This window comes from Rhinopithecus roxellana, chromosome 5, assembly GCF_007565055.1.
Source record: "Rhinopithecus roxellana isolate Shanxi Qingling chromosome 5, ASM756505v1, whole genome shotgun sequence".
NCBI lineage: Eukaryota > Metazoa > Chordata > Mammalia > Primates > Cercopithecidae > Rhinopithecus > Rhinopithecus roxellana.
Window position 1 is genome coordinate 104,127,758 of NC_044553.1, and position 14,102 is coordinate 104,141,859.

The 14,102-nt window shown below is 42.5% G+C and overlaps 1 protein-coding gene across 5 annotated transcripts in view; it reads right to left on the minus strand.

Annotated features, from left to right (window-relative positions):
• PRORP (protein only RNase P catalytic subunit) overlaps positions 1-14,102 on the minus strand; it is a 148,793-nt gene that overhangs the window by 132,101 nt on the left and 2,590 nt on the right. For 2 of the 5 annotated variants that reach the window (XM_010385568.2, XM_030929851.1), the window contains exons 3-4: positions 12,797-12,844; positions 11,492-11,624 (exon numbers count right to left, since the gene is read on the minus strand). In XM_010385568.2, coding sequence (XP_010383870.1) covers positions 11,492-11,624; positions 12,797-12,844 — 181 coding nt within the window. Of the gene's footprint in view, positions 1-11,491; positions 11,627-12,796; positions 12,883-14,102 lie in introns of those variants that run through there. The other 3 variants (XM_010385575.2, XM_030929854.1, XM_030929853.1) reach the window with 3 other exon arrangements.

Below are 14,102 nucleotides of genomic sequence, written 5' to 3' on the forward strand. Positions count from 1 at the left end.
CACCTATTAGAACAGTAAAGAGACTAACCTTAACCATACTAAGCATTGGCAAGGATGTGGGGCTACTATAGCCCTCATACTCTGCTGGTGGAAATGCAAAATGGTACAGCTACTCTGGAAAACAGCTGGGCAGTTTCTGAAAAAGCTACAAACACACACACATCTACCCTAAGACATCTACCATAAGACCCAACCATTCCAGTCCTAAGAGAGTTACCCAAGAGAAAAAAAAGCTGTAGTAAGTTGAATAGTGTAACCTCAAAATTTATGGCTAGCAGGAAACACAGAACGTGAATGTAGAAAGAGGGTCTTTGTAAATGAAATAAGACAAGGTCATGCTAAATCAGGGTGGGCTTTAATCCCATAACTTGTAGCCTTATAAGAAGAAGACACGGCCCCCAGAGATACACACACACAGAGAAGGCCATGTGAAGACAGAAGCAGAGAATGGAGTGATGCAGCTAAAAGCCAAGGACACCATCAATTGCCAGGATCTGGCTTCTGATGGTAGGAAGGAGAAGGAAGGATTCTTCCCTGGAGCCTTCAAAAGGAGCATGACCCTGCCAACACCTTGATTTCAGATTTCTAGCCTCCAGAATGGTGACACAGTAAATGTCTGTCATTTGAAGCTACCCAGTTTGTGGTAATTTGTTAGGGCAGCCCTAGAAAACTAACAACAAAAGCACAAAGACTTGTCTAAGACTGTTCTAATCAGCTTTATTTATAGTAGCACCAAACTGGAAATAACCTAAATGTCCATCAACAAATGTACAAATTGTAAAACAGTCACACAATGGAATACTACTCAATTATAAAAATGAAAGAACAATTGAGACACAAAACAAGGATGAAATCTCAAAATGATTATGCTGAATAAAACAAATCAGACCCCCCCAAAAATGTATATATTGTATGATTCCATAGTGGTTGCCTGGGGATGGTAGGACAAGGGAGTCATTACAAAACGGCATGAGGAAACTTTTGGGGGTGATATATATGTTCATTATCTTGACTGCAGTGACAGTTCCACAGGTATATACATATGTCAAAACTCATAAAGTTGTACACTTTAAATATATGCTGCTTACTGTATGTCAGATATACCTCAATAAAACAATAGTTGAAAAAATCAAAATATTCCTGGGCACAGTGGCTCACACCTATAATCCCAGCACCTTAGGAGGCCAAGGCAGGAGAATCACTTGAGCCCAGGAGTTCAAGACCAGCCTGAGCAACACAGTGAGACCCTGTCTCTAATTTTAAAAAAACAAAACCAAAAAAACTTGTATAAAAAATCAATATCTTTGGCCAGGCACAGCATCTCATGCCTGCAATCCCAGCACTTCGGGAGGCTGAGGTGGGCGGATCACTTGTGGTCAGGAGCTTGACACCAGCCTGGCCAACATGGTGAAACCCCATCTCTACGAAAAATACAAAAATTAGCCAGGCGTGGTGGTATGCACCTGTAGTCCCAGCTACTCAGGAGGCTGAGGCAGGAGAATCACTTGAACCCAGGAGACAGAGGTTGCAGTGAGCCCAGATGGCATCACTGTACTCCAGCCTGGGCAACAGAGGGAGACTCTGTCTAAAAAAAAAGGAAAAAAAAAATTAATATCTTAGTGGCTGGGATCCATCCAGGTAGCAGTTTTAAACACTTCCCAAGTATTCTAACCAGCAGCCAGGGTTGAAAGCCACTACATTAGAGGGAAATATCATCTCATTTACTTTGTTTTGAACAAAAGAGTACTATTTGGGGAAAACATATAAGCCTAAAATAACTTTTATAATGCTCATTTTAGGTGCTTATGGAGGCTAGCTGACATAATTTTTTTAAGTAGACAAAAGTATTCAACATGGATTTAATAATTATTCCTTGGTTTATACCTCATAATCTCAAATTATAGGCAAGCTTTGGAAAGCAACATTGAAGGCAGTTCCAGCTATTTGTCAACTAGATGTTTCTAATGCTCCTAACACAAAATAATTTAAAATGCTGAATATAATATAGTTTTATTAATACATATTTACAATGAACAGTATTATAATGACTTGTGTCCCCTCACCAAATTTATATGTTGAAGTCTCAACCCATAGTATTTCAGAATGTGACTGTATTTGGAGATAGACCTTTAAAGAGGTAATTAAGGTAAAATAAGGTCATAAGGATGGGCCCTGATTAAATCTGACTGGTGTCCTTATAAGAAGAGGAAATTTGTACATACAAAGATGATAACAGGAATACACCATAGGAAGGTCACGTGAAGATACCACAAGAAGGTAGCCATCGGCAAGCCAAAGAGAGAGGGATCAGGAGAAGCCATATCTGACGACACCTTGATCTTGGACTTCTAGTATCCAGAATGGTGAGAAAATTAATTTCTGCTGGTAAAGCTACCCGATCTGTGGTATTTACAATAGCAGCTTTAGCAAATTAATACAAATGGTGAGAAAAAAAAACAACCAACCAACCAAAACAAAACCACACACACACACGTGCACGCGCGAAGAGCCAACCAGTCCCTTGAAATCCTCTCATATAGTGCTCTTTGGCCTTTCTCCCTTTCCTATCTGGCCTGGACCCCATGCAGACCATGTTAACTACTTACTCTGTCAGAAGCGCCTTCTCCTGCTCTCTATCATGTGCCACATCTAACCAACAAAACCCAAACTCTGGACCAATGCTACCCTTTGTCCTTACTACTTCTGCTCTTGGTGAGCCAAGCTCTGTTGGAAATATATTAAATCACACAATCACACAGAGTAATGTATACAAATTCACAGATTCAAACCTCAGCACCCACCCTCTGCCATAATCCTTCTGCCTTGAGTTAGCATCTTGACATCCCCTCAAGAACCATTCCAAACCTTCCCCACTCTCTCTAGTAATCTACTTGACTCTCATCTCTCTCATTTTGTATACTGCTTAACACAGCAGGTATCATTTCTCCTAATGTTCCCTTTTTCTACCAATATATCATCCACACCCATCTTCACTTTCTTTTCTACAGCCTCAAATGATATTTCCTTCATTTCCAACCTCCCCATTTGCGCTCTTTTTGGCAACCTTGCTACTTCTGCTCAGCAATATTACTTTTTCTCTCCTACATATCCTGTTTACTCAATATTTTTTATCTCTGTTTTCTTTTCCTTCTTTTCTTTTCTTCTTCCTTCAAACAGGCACAAGCCTATCTCCCTAAACCCTCTCTTGACTCACCATCCTCTAGCCACCACTATATCATCTTTCTAATTTTCATGTAAACTTCTCAAAAGTAGAGTTTACACTCAACGTGTATTCACTCAGCTGCTATAACCTGGCTGAATTTGGCCCCCATTAAACTACTGAAACTGTTCTTCCTAAGGTCATCAATGATTTCTTAGTTGCCAAACCCAATGTATCCCTTCAGTCCTCACCTTACTAAATCTCTATTTTGTACTCTGTTTTGATATTTGTGACACTACTGAATAGATTCTTTCTGCCTTGTTCTGACTGTTCTAATATATGAAACTTCTTCTCTGACCTTCCTTCCTATGCCGGTGTTCCCCATCACACCCCCAAAAAGTTGTGAACTCAGCCCACTGCTCTTCTCACTGTTTTCCTGGATGAGCTGAGGCACTCTTAGCATTTAACCTATTTCTACTACGTTGATGGTACCCAAACCTCCAGCATTAACTCTCCCCTGTAAGCTGGAACCCAAGTCCTGGATCTTCTGCTGACATTAAAACCCAATATGGGCCGGGTGCAGTGGCTCACACCTATAATCCCAGCACTTTGGGAGGCCAAGGTGGGTGGATCACCTGAGGTTGGGAGTTTGAGAGACCAGTCTCACCAATATGGAGAAACCTCGTCTCCACTAAAAATACAAAATTAGCTGGGCGTGGTAGTGCATGCCTGTAATCCCAGTTACACGGGAGGCTGAGGCAGTATTGCTTGAACCCAGGAGGCGGAGGTTGCGGTGAGCAGCGATTGCGCCATTGCACTGCAGCCTGGGCAACAAGAGCAAAACTCTGTCTCAAAAAAACAAAAACAAACAAAAAAACCCCATTGTCAGATATTCAATTATCTTCTCCTCTCACCTGTTCCTGGTAGATAGCATCTTTCCAGGGTGACAAAAGAAAAGGAATTAGGGAGTGAGAGTTTGTTCATTCCATCACCCAAGCCGAAAACCTGAACATCATCCTGTCTTCTCCCATCACTGCAGCCAAACCAAATGGTGCAATTTTTATCTCCTAAAATGTTCTCAAAGCTGAGCTGGTCCTCCTCTACTCTTATTTTGGCTTTCATTTCCCTCATCATCCCACGCCTGGATCACTCAGCAGCCTTCTGACTCAACTTCAGTGCCTCAATCTTATCCTTTTCAACTCCTTTTTCCACCCAGCTGCCAGAGAGGTCTCTCTAAAATATACATATCACACTTTTGTTTAAAACACTTTTTTTTTTTTTTGAGATAGAGTCTCGCTCTGTCACCCAGGCTGGAGTATAGTGGCACAATCACAGCTCACTGCAACCTCCGCCTCCCAGGTTCCAGCAATTCTTCTGCCTCAGCCTCCTTAGTAGCTGGGACTACAGGCGTGTGCCACCATGCCCGTCTAATTTTTGTATTTTTAGTGGAGATGGGGTTTCCCTATATTGCCCAGGCTGGTCTCAAACTCCTGACCTCATGATCTGCCCGCCTTGGCCTCCCAAAGTGCTGGGATTACAGGCATGAGCCACCATGCCTGGCCTGCTTAAAACATTTTAATGGCTCCCCAGAACCTATGACAATGCTTCTTAATAATAGCTGCTCATTATCCTATAGTATGTTATAGGACCAACCAGTGAGAAAGGAGAGGCCCTCTCCTAGATGCCACTGCTCCTTCACACTCATTACTTCTCCACTCCTGACCTCAACTGAGGTTTATGATATTCACTGATACCAGGGATCAGCAATTTTTTTCTGTTAAGGGTCAAATGGTAAATATTTTAGGCTCTGTAGGCCACATGTTCTCCTTTATATCTACTCAACTCTGCAGGACAAAAGTACCATAGACAGAGGAGAAGGGGTGGAGCAAGAAGGCAGAATAAAAGGCTCCACTGATCATCCCCTTGCAAGGACACCAATTTAACAACTATCTACACATATAAAAAAAGCACCTTCAAAAGAACCAAAACTCAGGTGAGCACTCACAGTACCTGGTTTTAACTTTGTATCACTGAAAGAGGCACTGAAGAGATACGAAAAACAGTCTTGAATCACCACTGCCATTCCTCTCCCATCCCCCTGCAGCAGCAATGTGGTGCAGAGAAAGAATCTGAATGTTTGGGAGAGGGAGAGTGCAGCAATTATGAGACACTGCATTGAACTCAGTGCTGCCCCATTACAGCAGAAAGCAAAAATAGAACAAACTCAGCTGATGCCCACCCACAAAGGGGGCATTGAAACTAGCTCTAGCCAGAGGGAAACTGCCCGTCCTAGTGGTTGAGACTGGAGTTCCCACAAGCCTCACCACCATGGGCCAAAATGCTCCGGGCCCGTAAATAAATTTGAAAGGCAGTCTAGGCCACAAGGACTGTAACTCCTAGGTGAGTCCTACTGGTGAACCGGACTCAGAGCCAGCGGACTGGTGGGGCATGTGGCCTACTGAGACACCAGCTAGGATAGCTAGGGGAGTACTGGTGCCATACCTCCCCTAAGGCTAGGCCCCACACCTCACAGTCTCCTAAACAGACCCCCTCCTTCTACTTGAGGAGAGGAGATGGAAGAGTGGGGAGGACTTTGTCATCTTGGACACCAGCTCAGCTACAGCAGGATGGGGTACCGGTCAGAGTCATGAGACACCCCCTTTTCCAGGCCCTAGCTCATAGACATTTCTAGACACACTCTGAGCCAGAAGGGAACACACTGCCTTGAAGGGAAGGACCCAGTCATGGAAGGATTCATCACCTGTTAACTGAAGAGCCCTTGGGCCCTGAATAAGCAGCAGCAATATCCAGGTAGTACATCATAGGCCTTGAGTGAAACTCTGATATTGCCAGCTTCAGATACCAACTCAGCCAGAGGTGGGTAGAGCACCAAGGGTGAGTCCCAGACCAGGCAGCATGCACTACAAGCTGACTGAAGAGCCCTTGGGCCTTAGGAGAACATCAGTGGGAGCCTGGCAGAACTCCCTGTGGGCTGGTGGTGGCGGCCACAGGGTAGGGCTCCCCTGCTTCTGGAAAGGGGAGGAAAGAACTGTGTCTTATGGTTTGAATGCCACCTCAGCCACAATACAATAGAACACCAGGTAGACTTCTAAGATTTTTGACTCTACTCCCTGGCTCCCAAATGGCACTTCTGGACCTGCTGAGGCCTGGGGGAAGAACACAGGGAAGAACACAGGCCTGGCTGGCTTTGCCACCTGCTGATTGTAGTGCCCCAGGGCCTTGAGTGAACACAGACAGTAGCCAGGGAGTAGTTAAGCAGGCCTTGGACAAGACCCAGTGCTGTGCTGGCTTAAGGTCTGACCCAGCACAGTCCTAGTGGTGGTGGCCACAAGGGTACTTGTGTGACTACATCCTCAGCTCCAGGTGGCTCAGAATGAGAGGGAGAGACTCTCTTTGTTTAGTAGAAAGTAAGGGAAGAGAACAAGAGCTTCTGCCTAGTAACCCAGAGAATTCTCCCTGATCTTGTTCAAGACCATCAAGGCAGTGCCTCTTACCACAGCATTACTGGGCTTTGGGTGTCCCCTAAAGCAGATACAACTTAGATCACAACACCCAAGTCCTTTTAAATTATCTGGAGAGGCTTCTCAGGAAGGAAAGGTACAAACAAGCCCAAACTGCAAAGACTACAATAAATATCTAACTCTTTAATGCCCAGACATGGTATCAAGACCATCCAGGAAAACAGGACATCACAAAATGAACCAAATAAGGCAGCAAGGAACAATACTGGAGAAACAGATGTGTGACCTTTCAGACAGAGAATTCAAAATAGGTCTATTGAGTAAACTCAAAGAAATTCAAAATAACACCAAGAAGGAATTCAGAATTCTACCAGATAAATTTAACAAAGAGATTGAAAAAAATTTTTTAAAATCAAGCAGAAATTCTGAAGCTGAAAAATGTAACTGGCATGCTAAAGAATGCATGAGAGTCCTTTAACAGCAGAAGGGATCAAACAGAAGGATTAGTGAGATTGAAGACAGGCTATTTGAAAATACACAGTCAGGGCTGGGCATGGTAGCTCACGCCTGTAATCCCATCACTTTGGGAGGCCAAGTGGGCGGATCATGAGGTCAGGAGTTCCAGACCAGCCTGGCTAACATGGTGAAACCCCATCTCTACTAAAAATACAAAAATTAGAAGGGCGTGGTGGCGTGCACCTGTAATCCCAGCTACTCAAGAGGCTGAGGTAGGATAATCACTTGAACCTGGGAGGCAGAGGTTGCAGTGAGCCAAGATTATGCCACCGCACGCCAGCCTGGGCAACAAAGCGAGACTCCGTCTCAAAAAAAAAAAAAAAAAAAAAAAAAAGACTACCTCAAGGCATTGAATGATCCAACTTTCTTTCTTTTTTTTTTTTTTTTGAGATGGAGTCTCACTCTGTCACCCAGGCTGGAGTACTGTGGTGCAATCTTGGCTCACTGCAACCTCCACCTCACGGGTTCAAATGATTCCCCAGCTTCAGCCTCCCGATTAATTAAGATTACAGGCATGCACCATCATGTCCGGCTAATTTTTTTTTTTATTTTTAGTAGAGACAGGGTTTCACCATGTTGGCCAGGCTGGTCTTGAACTCCTGAACTCAAGTGATTCACACCCACCTCAGCCTCCCAAAGTGCTGGGATTACAGGTGTGAGCCACCGCACCTGGCCAAATAATCCAACTTTCTTTTTTTTTCTGTTTATTTTTTTGAGATGGAGATTTGCTCTATGTTGCCAAGGCTGGAGTGCAATAGTCTGGCCTTGGCTCACTGCAACCTCCGCCTCCCGGGTTCAAATGATTCTCCTGCCTCAGCCTCCCAAGTAACTGGAATTACAGAGGCCTGCCACCACGCCTGGCTAATTTTTATATATTTTGTATAGACAGGGTTTCACGATGTTGGCCAGGCTGGTCTCGAACTCCTGACCTCAGGTGATCCACCCACCTTGGCCTCCCAAAGTGCTGGGATTACAGGTGTAAGCCACCACGCCCGGCCAAATAATTCAACTTTCAATGAATAAAGAAAGGATTAGGGCAGTTACTCTGCCCTAAAGAAAAGGACAGTTGCTCTGGTGACTCACGCCTATAATTCCAGCACTTTGGGAGGCCGAGGTGGGAAGATCACTTGTGCCCAAGAGTTTGAGACCAGCCTGGGCAGCATAGTAAGACCCTGCCTCTACATTTAAAAAAAAAAAAAGGCAGAAAGAAAAGGACGTAGGCCGGGTGCAGTGGCTCACAGCTGTAATCCCGGCATTTTGGGAGGCCGACGCAGGTGGATAACGTGAGGTCTGGAGTTCGAAACCAGCCTGGCCAACATGGTGAAACCCTGTCTCTACTAAAAATACAAAAATTAGCCAGGTCTGGTGGCGGGTGCCTGTAATCCCAGCTACTTGGGAGGGTGAGACACAAGAATCACTTGAACCCGGAGGGTGGAGGTTGCAGTGAGCTGAGATCATGCCACTCCATTCCAACCTGGGCAACACAGCATGACTCCATTTCAATGAAAAAAGAAAAGAAAAGGACATTAATGAGCAATAAGAAATCATCTGAGGGTATATAACTCACTGTTAATAGCAAGTACACAAAAAGACACAGTATATTATAACACCGTAACTATGGTGTGTAAACTACTCTTATCTTTAGAAAGACTAAACAATGAGTTTAGTGAGGCAGTGCCTCACGCCTGTAATCCCAGCACTTTGGGAGGCCAAGGCAGGCAGATTACGAGGTCAGGAGATCAAGACCATCCTGGCTAACACAGTGAAACCTCGTCTCAACTAAAAAATATTAAAAAATTAGCCAGGCGTGGTGGCGGGCACCTGTAGTCCCAGCTACTCGGGAGGCTGAGGCAGGAGAATCACTTGAACCCAGGAGGCAGAGGTTGCAGTGAGCCAAAATTGCACCACTGTACTCCAGCCTAGGCAACAGAGCGAGACTCTGTCTGATTAAAAAAAAAAAAAAAAAAGACTAAACAATGAGCCAATCAAAAATAATAACTGCTATAACTTTTCAAGACACTAATAGTACAATAAGATATAAATAGAAACAATAAAAAGTTAAAAAGCAGGGAGACAAAGTAAAGGTGTAGAGTTTTTATTAGTTTTCTTTTTGCTTGTTTGTTTATACAGTGTTAAATTATTATCAGCTTAAAATAATAGGCTATAGAAATGTATTAGTGAGCCTCATGGTAACCTCCAATCAAAAAACATACAACAAGGCCGGGCGTGGTGGCTTATGCTTATAATCCCAGCACTTTGGGAGGCCGAGGCGGGCAGATCATGAGGTCAGGAGTTCAAGGCCAGCCTGACCAACATGGTGAAACCCTGTCTGTACTAAAAATACAAGAAAAAAAAATTGCTGGGCGTGGTGGTGTGCACCTGTAATTCCAGTTACTCAAGAGGCTGAGGCAGGAGAATCTCTTGAACCCAGGAGGTGGAGGATGCAGTGAGCCGAGATTGTGCCACTGCACTCTAGCCTGGGTGACACAGCAAGACTCCATCTCAAAAAAAAAAAAAAAACAGCATATAACAGATACACAAAAAATAAAAAGCAAGAAACTGAATTGTATCACCAGAGAAAATCATCTTCATTAAAGGGAAGAAAGGAAGGAAAAAAAGAAGACCACAAAACAATCAGAAAACAAAATGGAGGGACTAAGTCCTTACTTATCAATAACATTGAATGTATCTAAGCATGGTGGGATATAACAAAAGCAGCTGTAAGTCCCTATATCAAAACAGAAGAAAAACTTCAAATAACCTAAATATGCATCTTTTTTTTTTTTTGAGATGGAGTTTCGCTCTTGTTGCCCAAGTTGGAGTGCAATGGTGTGATCTCGGCTCACTGCAACCTCCGCCTTCTGGGTTCAAGCGATTCTCCTGACTCAATCTCCCAAGTAGCTGGGATTACAGGCACGCGCCACCACACCCAGCTAATTTTTTTTTTTTTTTTTTTGTATTTTTAGTAGAAATGGGATTTCACCATGTTAGCCAGGCTGGTCTCAAACTCCTGACCTCAGGTGATCCACCTGCCTCGGTCTCCCAAAGTGCTGGGATTACAGGCCTGAGCCACTGCACCTGGCAAATAGGTGTCTTAAAGAACTAGAAAAGCAAGAGTAAACCAAACCCAAAATGGGGAGACTAAATAATAAAGATCAGAGCAGAAATAAATGAAACTGAAATTAAGAAAACCATACAAAAGATCATGAAATGAAAAGATGGTTTTTTGAAGTTAAATGAAATTGATAAACTTTTAGCCAGACTAAGAAAAAAGGAGAGAAGACCCAAATAAATAAAATCAGAGATGAAAAAGAAGACATTACAACAAATACTGCAGAAATTCAAAGGATCGTTAGTGGCTACTATGAGCAACCATATGCCAATCAATTGGAAAACCTAGAGGAAATGGCCAAATTCCTAGACAGATTCAATCTTTTAAGATTGAACCATGAAGAAATAAAAAACTTGAAGAGAGCAATAACAAGTAACGAGATGGAAGCCATAATAAAAAGTGTCCCAGCAAAGAAAAGCCCGGGACCTGATGGCTTCACTGCTCAATTCTACCAAACATTTAAAGAATAATACCAATCCTATTCAAACTATTCCAAAAAATAGAGGAGGGAAGACTTCCAAACTCAATCCATGAGGACTGTGTTACCCTGATACCGAAACCAGGCAAAGACATAGCAAAATAAATAAACAAACAAAAAACTACAGGCCAATATCTCTGATGAATATTGATGCAAAAATCCTCAGCAAAATACTAGCACACCAAATTCAAAATATATTAAAAAGATCATTCATCATCAACAAGTGGGATTTATCCCTGAGACGTAAGGATGGTTCAACATACACAAATCAGTTAACGTGATAAACTCTTGACTAGAAAAGTTGTGAGAAACCACAATGTTTTCATGGCAGTCTACTTAAACACAGTTTTCTAGAAGCACTTACAGAAAAAATAAGCATCTTTTTAGTTTAAGTGCACTTATTATGTCCCGATATAATAGGATTGACTCCAACAGATGATGGTCTAACCCAATTATTCTATGAAATTCTAAAGCAATCTCTCCAAAAGGTTGGCAATTGTAGCCAGCAGGCCAAATCCAGCCTACTGCTTGTTTTCATGAATAAAGTTTACTGGAACACAGCCATGTCTATTCATTTATGTACTATCTATGGCTGTTTTAACTACAACAGCAGAGTTGAAAAGTTTCAACAGGGACCGATGACCTACAAAGCCTAAAATATTTACTATCTGGCATCTTACAGAAATTGCTGACCCCTGCTCTAGACAAGCAATCCAAGAAGGAATCAAACCTGTTAGACTCACCTGAGGCGTTGTCTTTTTGTACTGGTCACCTCCATCTATCACATCCCTCATGATTCTTCCCTTAAGAAATTCATATTCTTCTGGACTCAGCTGAATAGACTCTATGGTTTTTCCACAGCCCAAACACTGGCCACTGTAATTATAATTGTTAAATAATAATATTTAAATATGTCAAATAATGTTCTGGGGAAAAAATTTTGTGAAATGAACAATGAGGAAATTAAAAGGTAATAATAAAGAACATTAAAACCTTTGTAATAATCACATACATCTAATTTTTTGTAAACCTGATAATATCACAAATTAGTGTGCCAGAAAAACCAAAAAAGTAGACCGGCCATTTGAATGACTTTTTTTTTTTTTTGAGACAAGGTCTCACTCTGTTGCCCAGGCTGGAGTGCAGTGTCACAATTACGGCTCACTGCATCCTCAAGCTCCCAGGATCAAGGGATCCTCCTGCCTCAGCCACCAAAGCAGCTAGGACAACAGGTACGTGCCACCCTACCCAGCTAATTTTTGTATTTTGGCGCCTGACTAATTTTTGTATTTTTTCTAGAGACAGGGTTTCTCAATGTTGCACAAGATGGTCTTGAACTCCTGGGCTTGAGCAATCTGCCAAGTCAGCCTCCCAAAGTGTTGGGATTACAGGTACAGGCATGAGCCACCATGCCTGACTCAGGTGACTTTTTTTTTTTTTTGAGACAGAGTCTCGCTCTATCACCACGATGGAGTGCAGTGGCACAATCTTGGCTCACTGCAACCTCTGTCTCCTGGGTTCAAGCAATTCTCCTGCCTCAGTCTCCCAAGTAGCTGGGACTACAGGCGTACACCACCACACCCAGCTAATTTTGGTATTTTTAGTAGAGACTTGGTTTCAACATGTTGGCCAGGATGGTCTCAAATCTGACCTCGTGATCCACCTGCCTCGGCCTCCCAAAGTGCTGGGATTACAGGTGTGAGCCACGGCACCCAGCTCGCATGACATTTTAAAAGTAATTCCTATTATGTGGAATATCATATTGGTGAGTTAAATCAATCAATCAATCAATCCTAAAACACAACTGGGTCTGGAAGCTCTAGGGAAAAACATCTCTAAGACATCATATAGGCTCACAATACGCACTGGAAAAACATTTTGGGTACTGCTACGTCTCTGTATGCAAAGTATGTTTTTTTCCTCAGATACTCTAATTACAAACTTGTAATTATCCTATCCTTAAGATGTTATTAAATACTTTTCAATCAATAGCAACAAAACCTACTAAACTGAAAACAAACAAGTTAAAAATAAACATTGGTCATCACCTTTTTTGGACTGTGGTGAATTGTCCTTTCCATTGTTTTCCAGGAACACTATGAAGATTGCAAAACCAAATCATGAGGTTAGATTCCTACTGAAATGAAAGACATTCATGATATTTGGAAACTCTTATAAGCAAGAACTCCGAAAAGTTCAAGACACTTCTGTAGAACGGTATAATTTAAAAAGTGGCAGATATCCTGGATGAGGTTAAGAAGCTGCTGGTACCCTGCTCTGGATCTCCTTCTTCCCTATGGTTCTCCTCCCACCAACTAATTCTCATCTTCAAGTCTACAGAAAGCAGCTGACCTTAGTAGCATAACCTCTATACCAAACTCAACTCTTACCTTCTCCATATAGCTGCCAGAAATTGCTCCTGCTCAGAGTAATTTACCTCTTACCTACCACTGTTATTTCACTGTGTGGTATTTTACTCCCAATTAAATTGAGAATGTCATAAAAGATTTTATAAAACACTTGCAATGCCTAGCCTACCTGGAAGCATTCAAAAGCTATGTATTGATGTATTTGTTCAATCAATGTATCCTCTCCTCCTTCCTCTTCCACATATTACCATCAGTTCTTCTGATTCTACTGCCTTCTCTCCTTCCTCAGTTCTTAATTCTCATCATCTCTCACCTAAACCTAAAATTGTATTCACGCAGATCTCCCTGTTTTCAATCTTAATCCCTCTCCTATCTACTCTTCTCACTTGGCAATTGCCTTTGTAAAACTCCATTCCAGCACTTTTTTTTCTTTTGAGACAAGGTCTTGCTCTGTCACCCAGGTTGGAGTGCATGGCACAATCACAGCTCCCTGCAGCCTTGATTCCCTAGATTCAAGTGATCCTCTTGCTTCAGTCTCCAAGTACCTGGGACTACCGGCACACACCACCATGCCAGGGTAGATTTTGTATTATCTGTAGAGACAGGGTTTCGCCATGTTGCCCAGGCTGGTCTCGAACTCCTGGCCTCAAGCTATCCTCCCACCTCAGTCTCTAAAAGTGCTCACATTACAGGCATGAGCCACAGTACTTGGCCATATTCAGCATTCTTGATCAGAGAATAAAATCCAAACTCCTTGGTATTCAAAAATTTTCACAACCGGGCTCCTCCCTTGATATTCAATAAGATAATTAAGCATAATTACTACTTCAAAGCTCTGTAAACATGATATAGAAAAAAAAAAAAAAGAAAAACTACCTCAGGTGATCCGCCCGGCCTATTCTGTCTACTCGCTATAGTTCAACAACTCGGATGATATGGCTTATTTATATTATCTGTCATCTATAATCTCACCTTTGAAATGTAA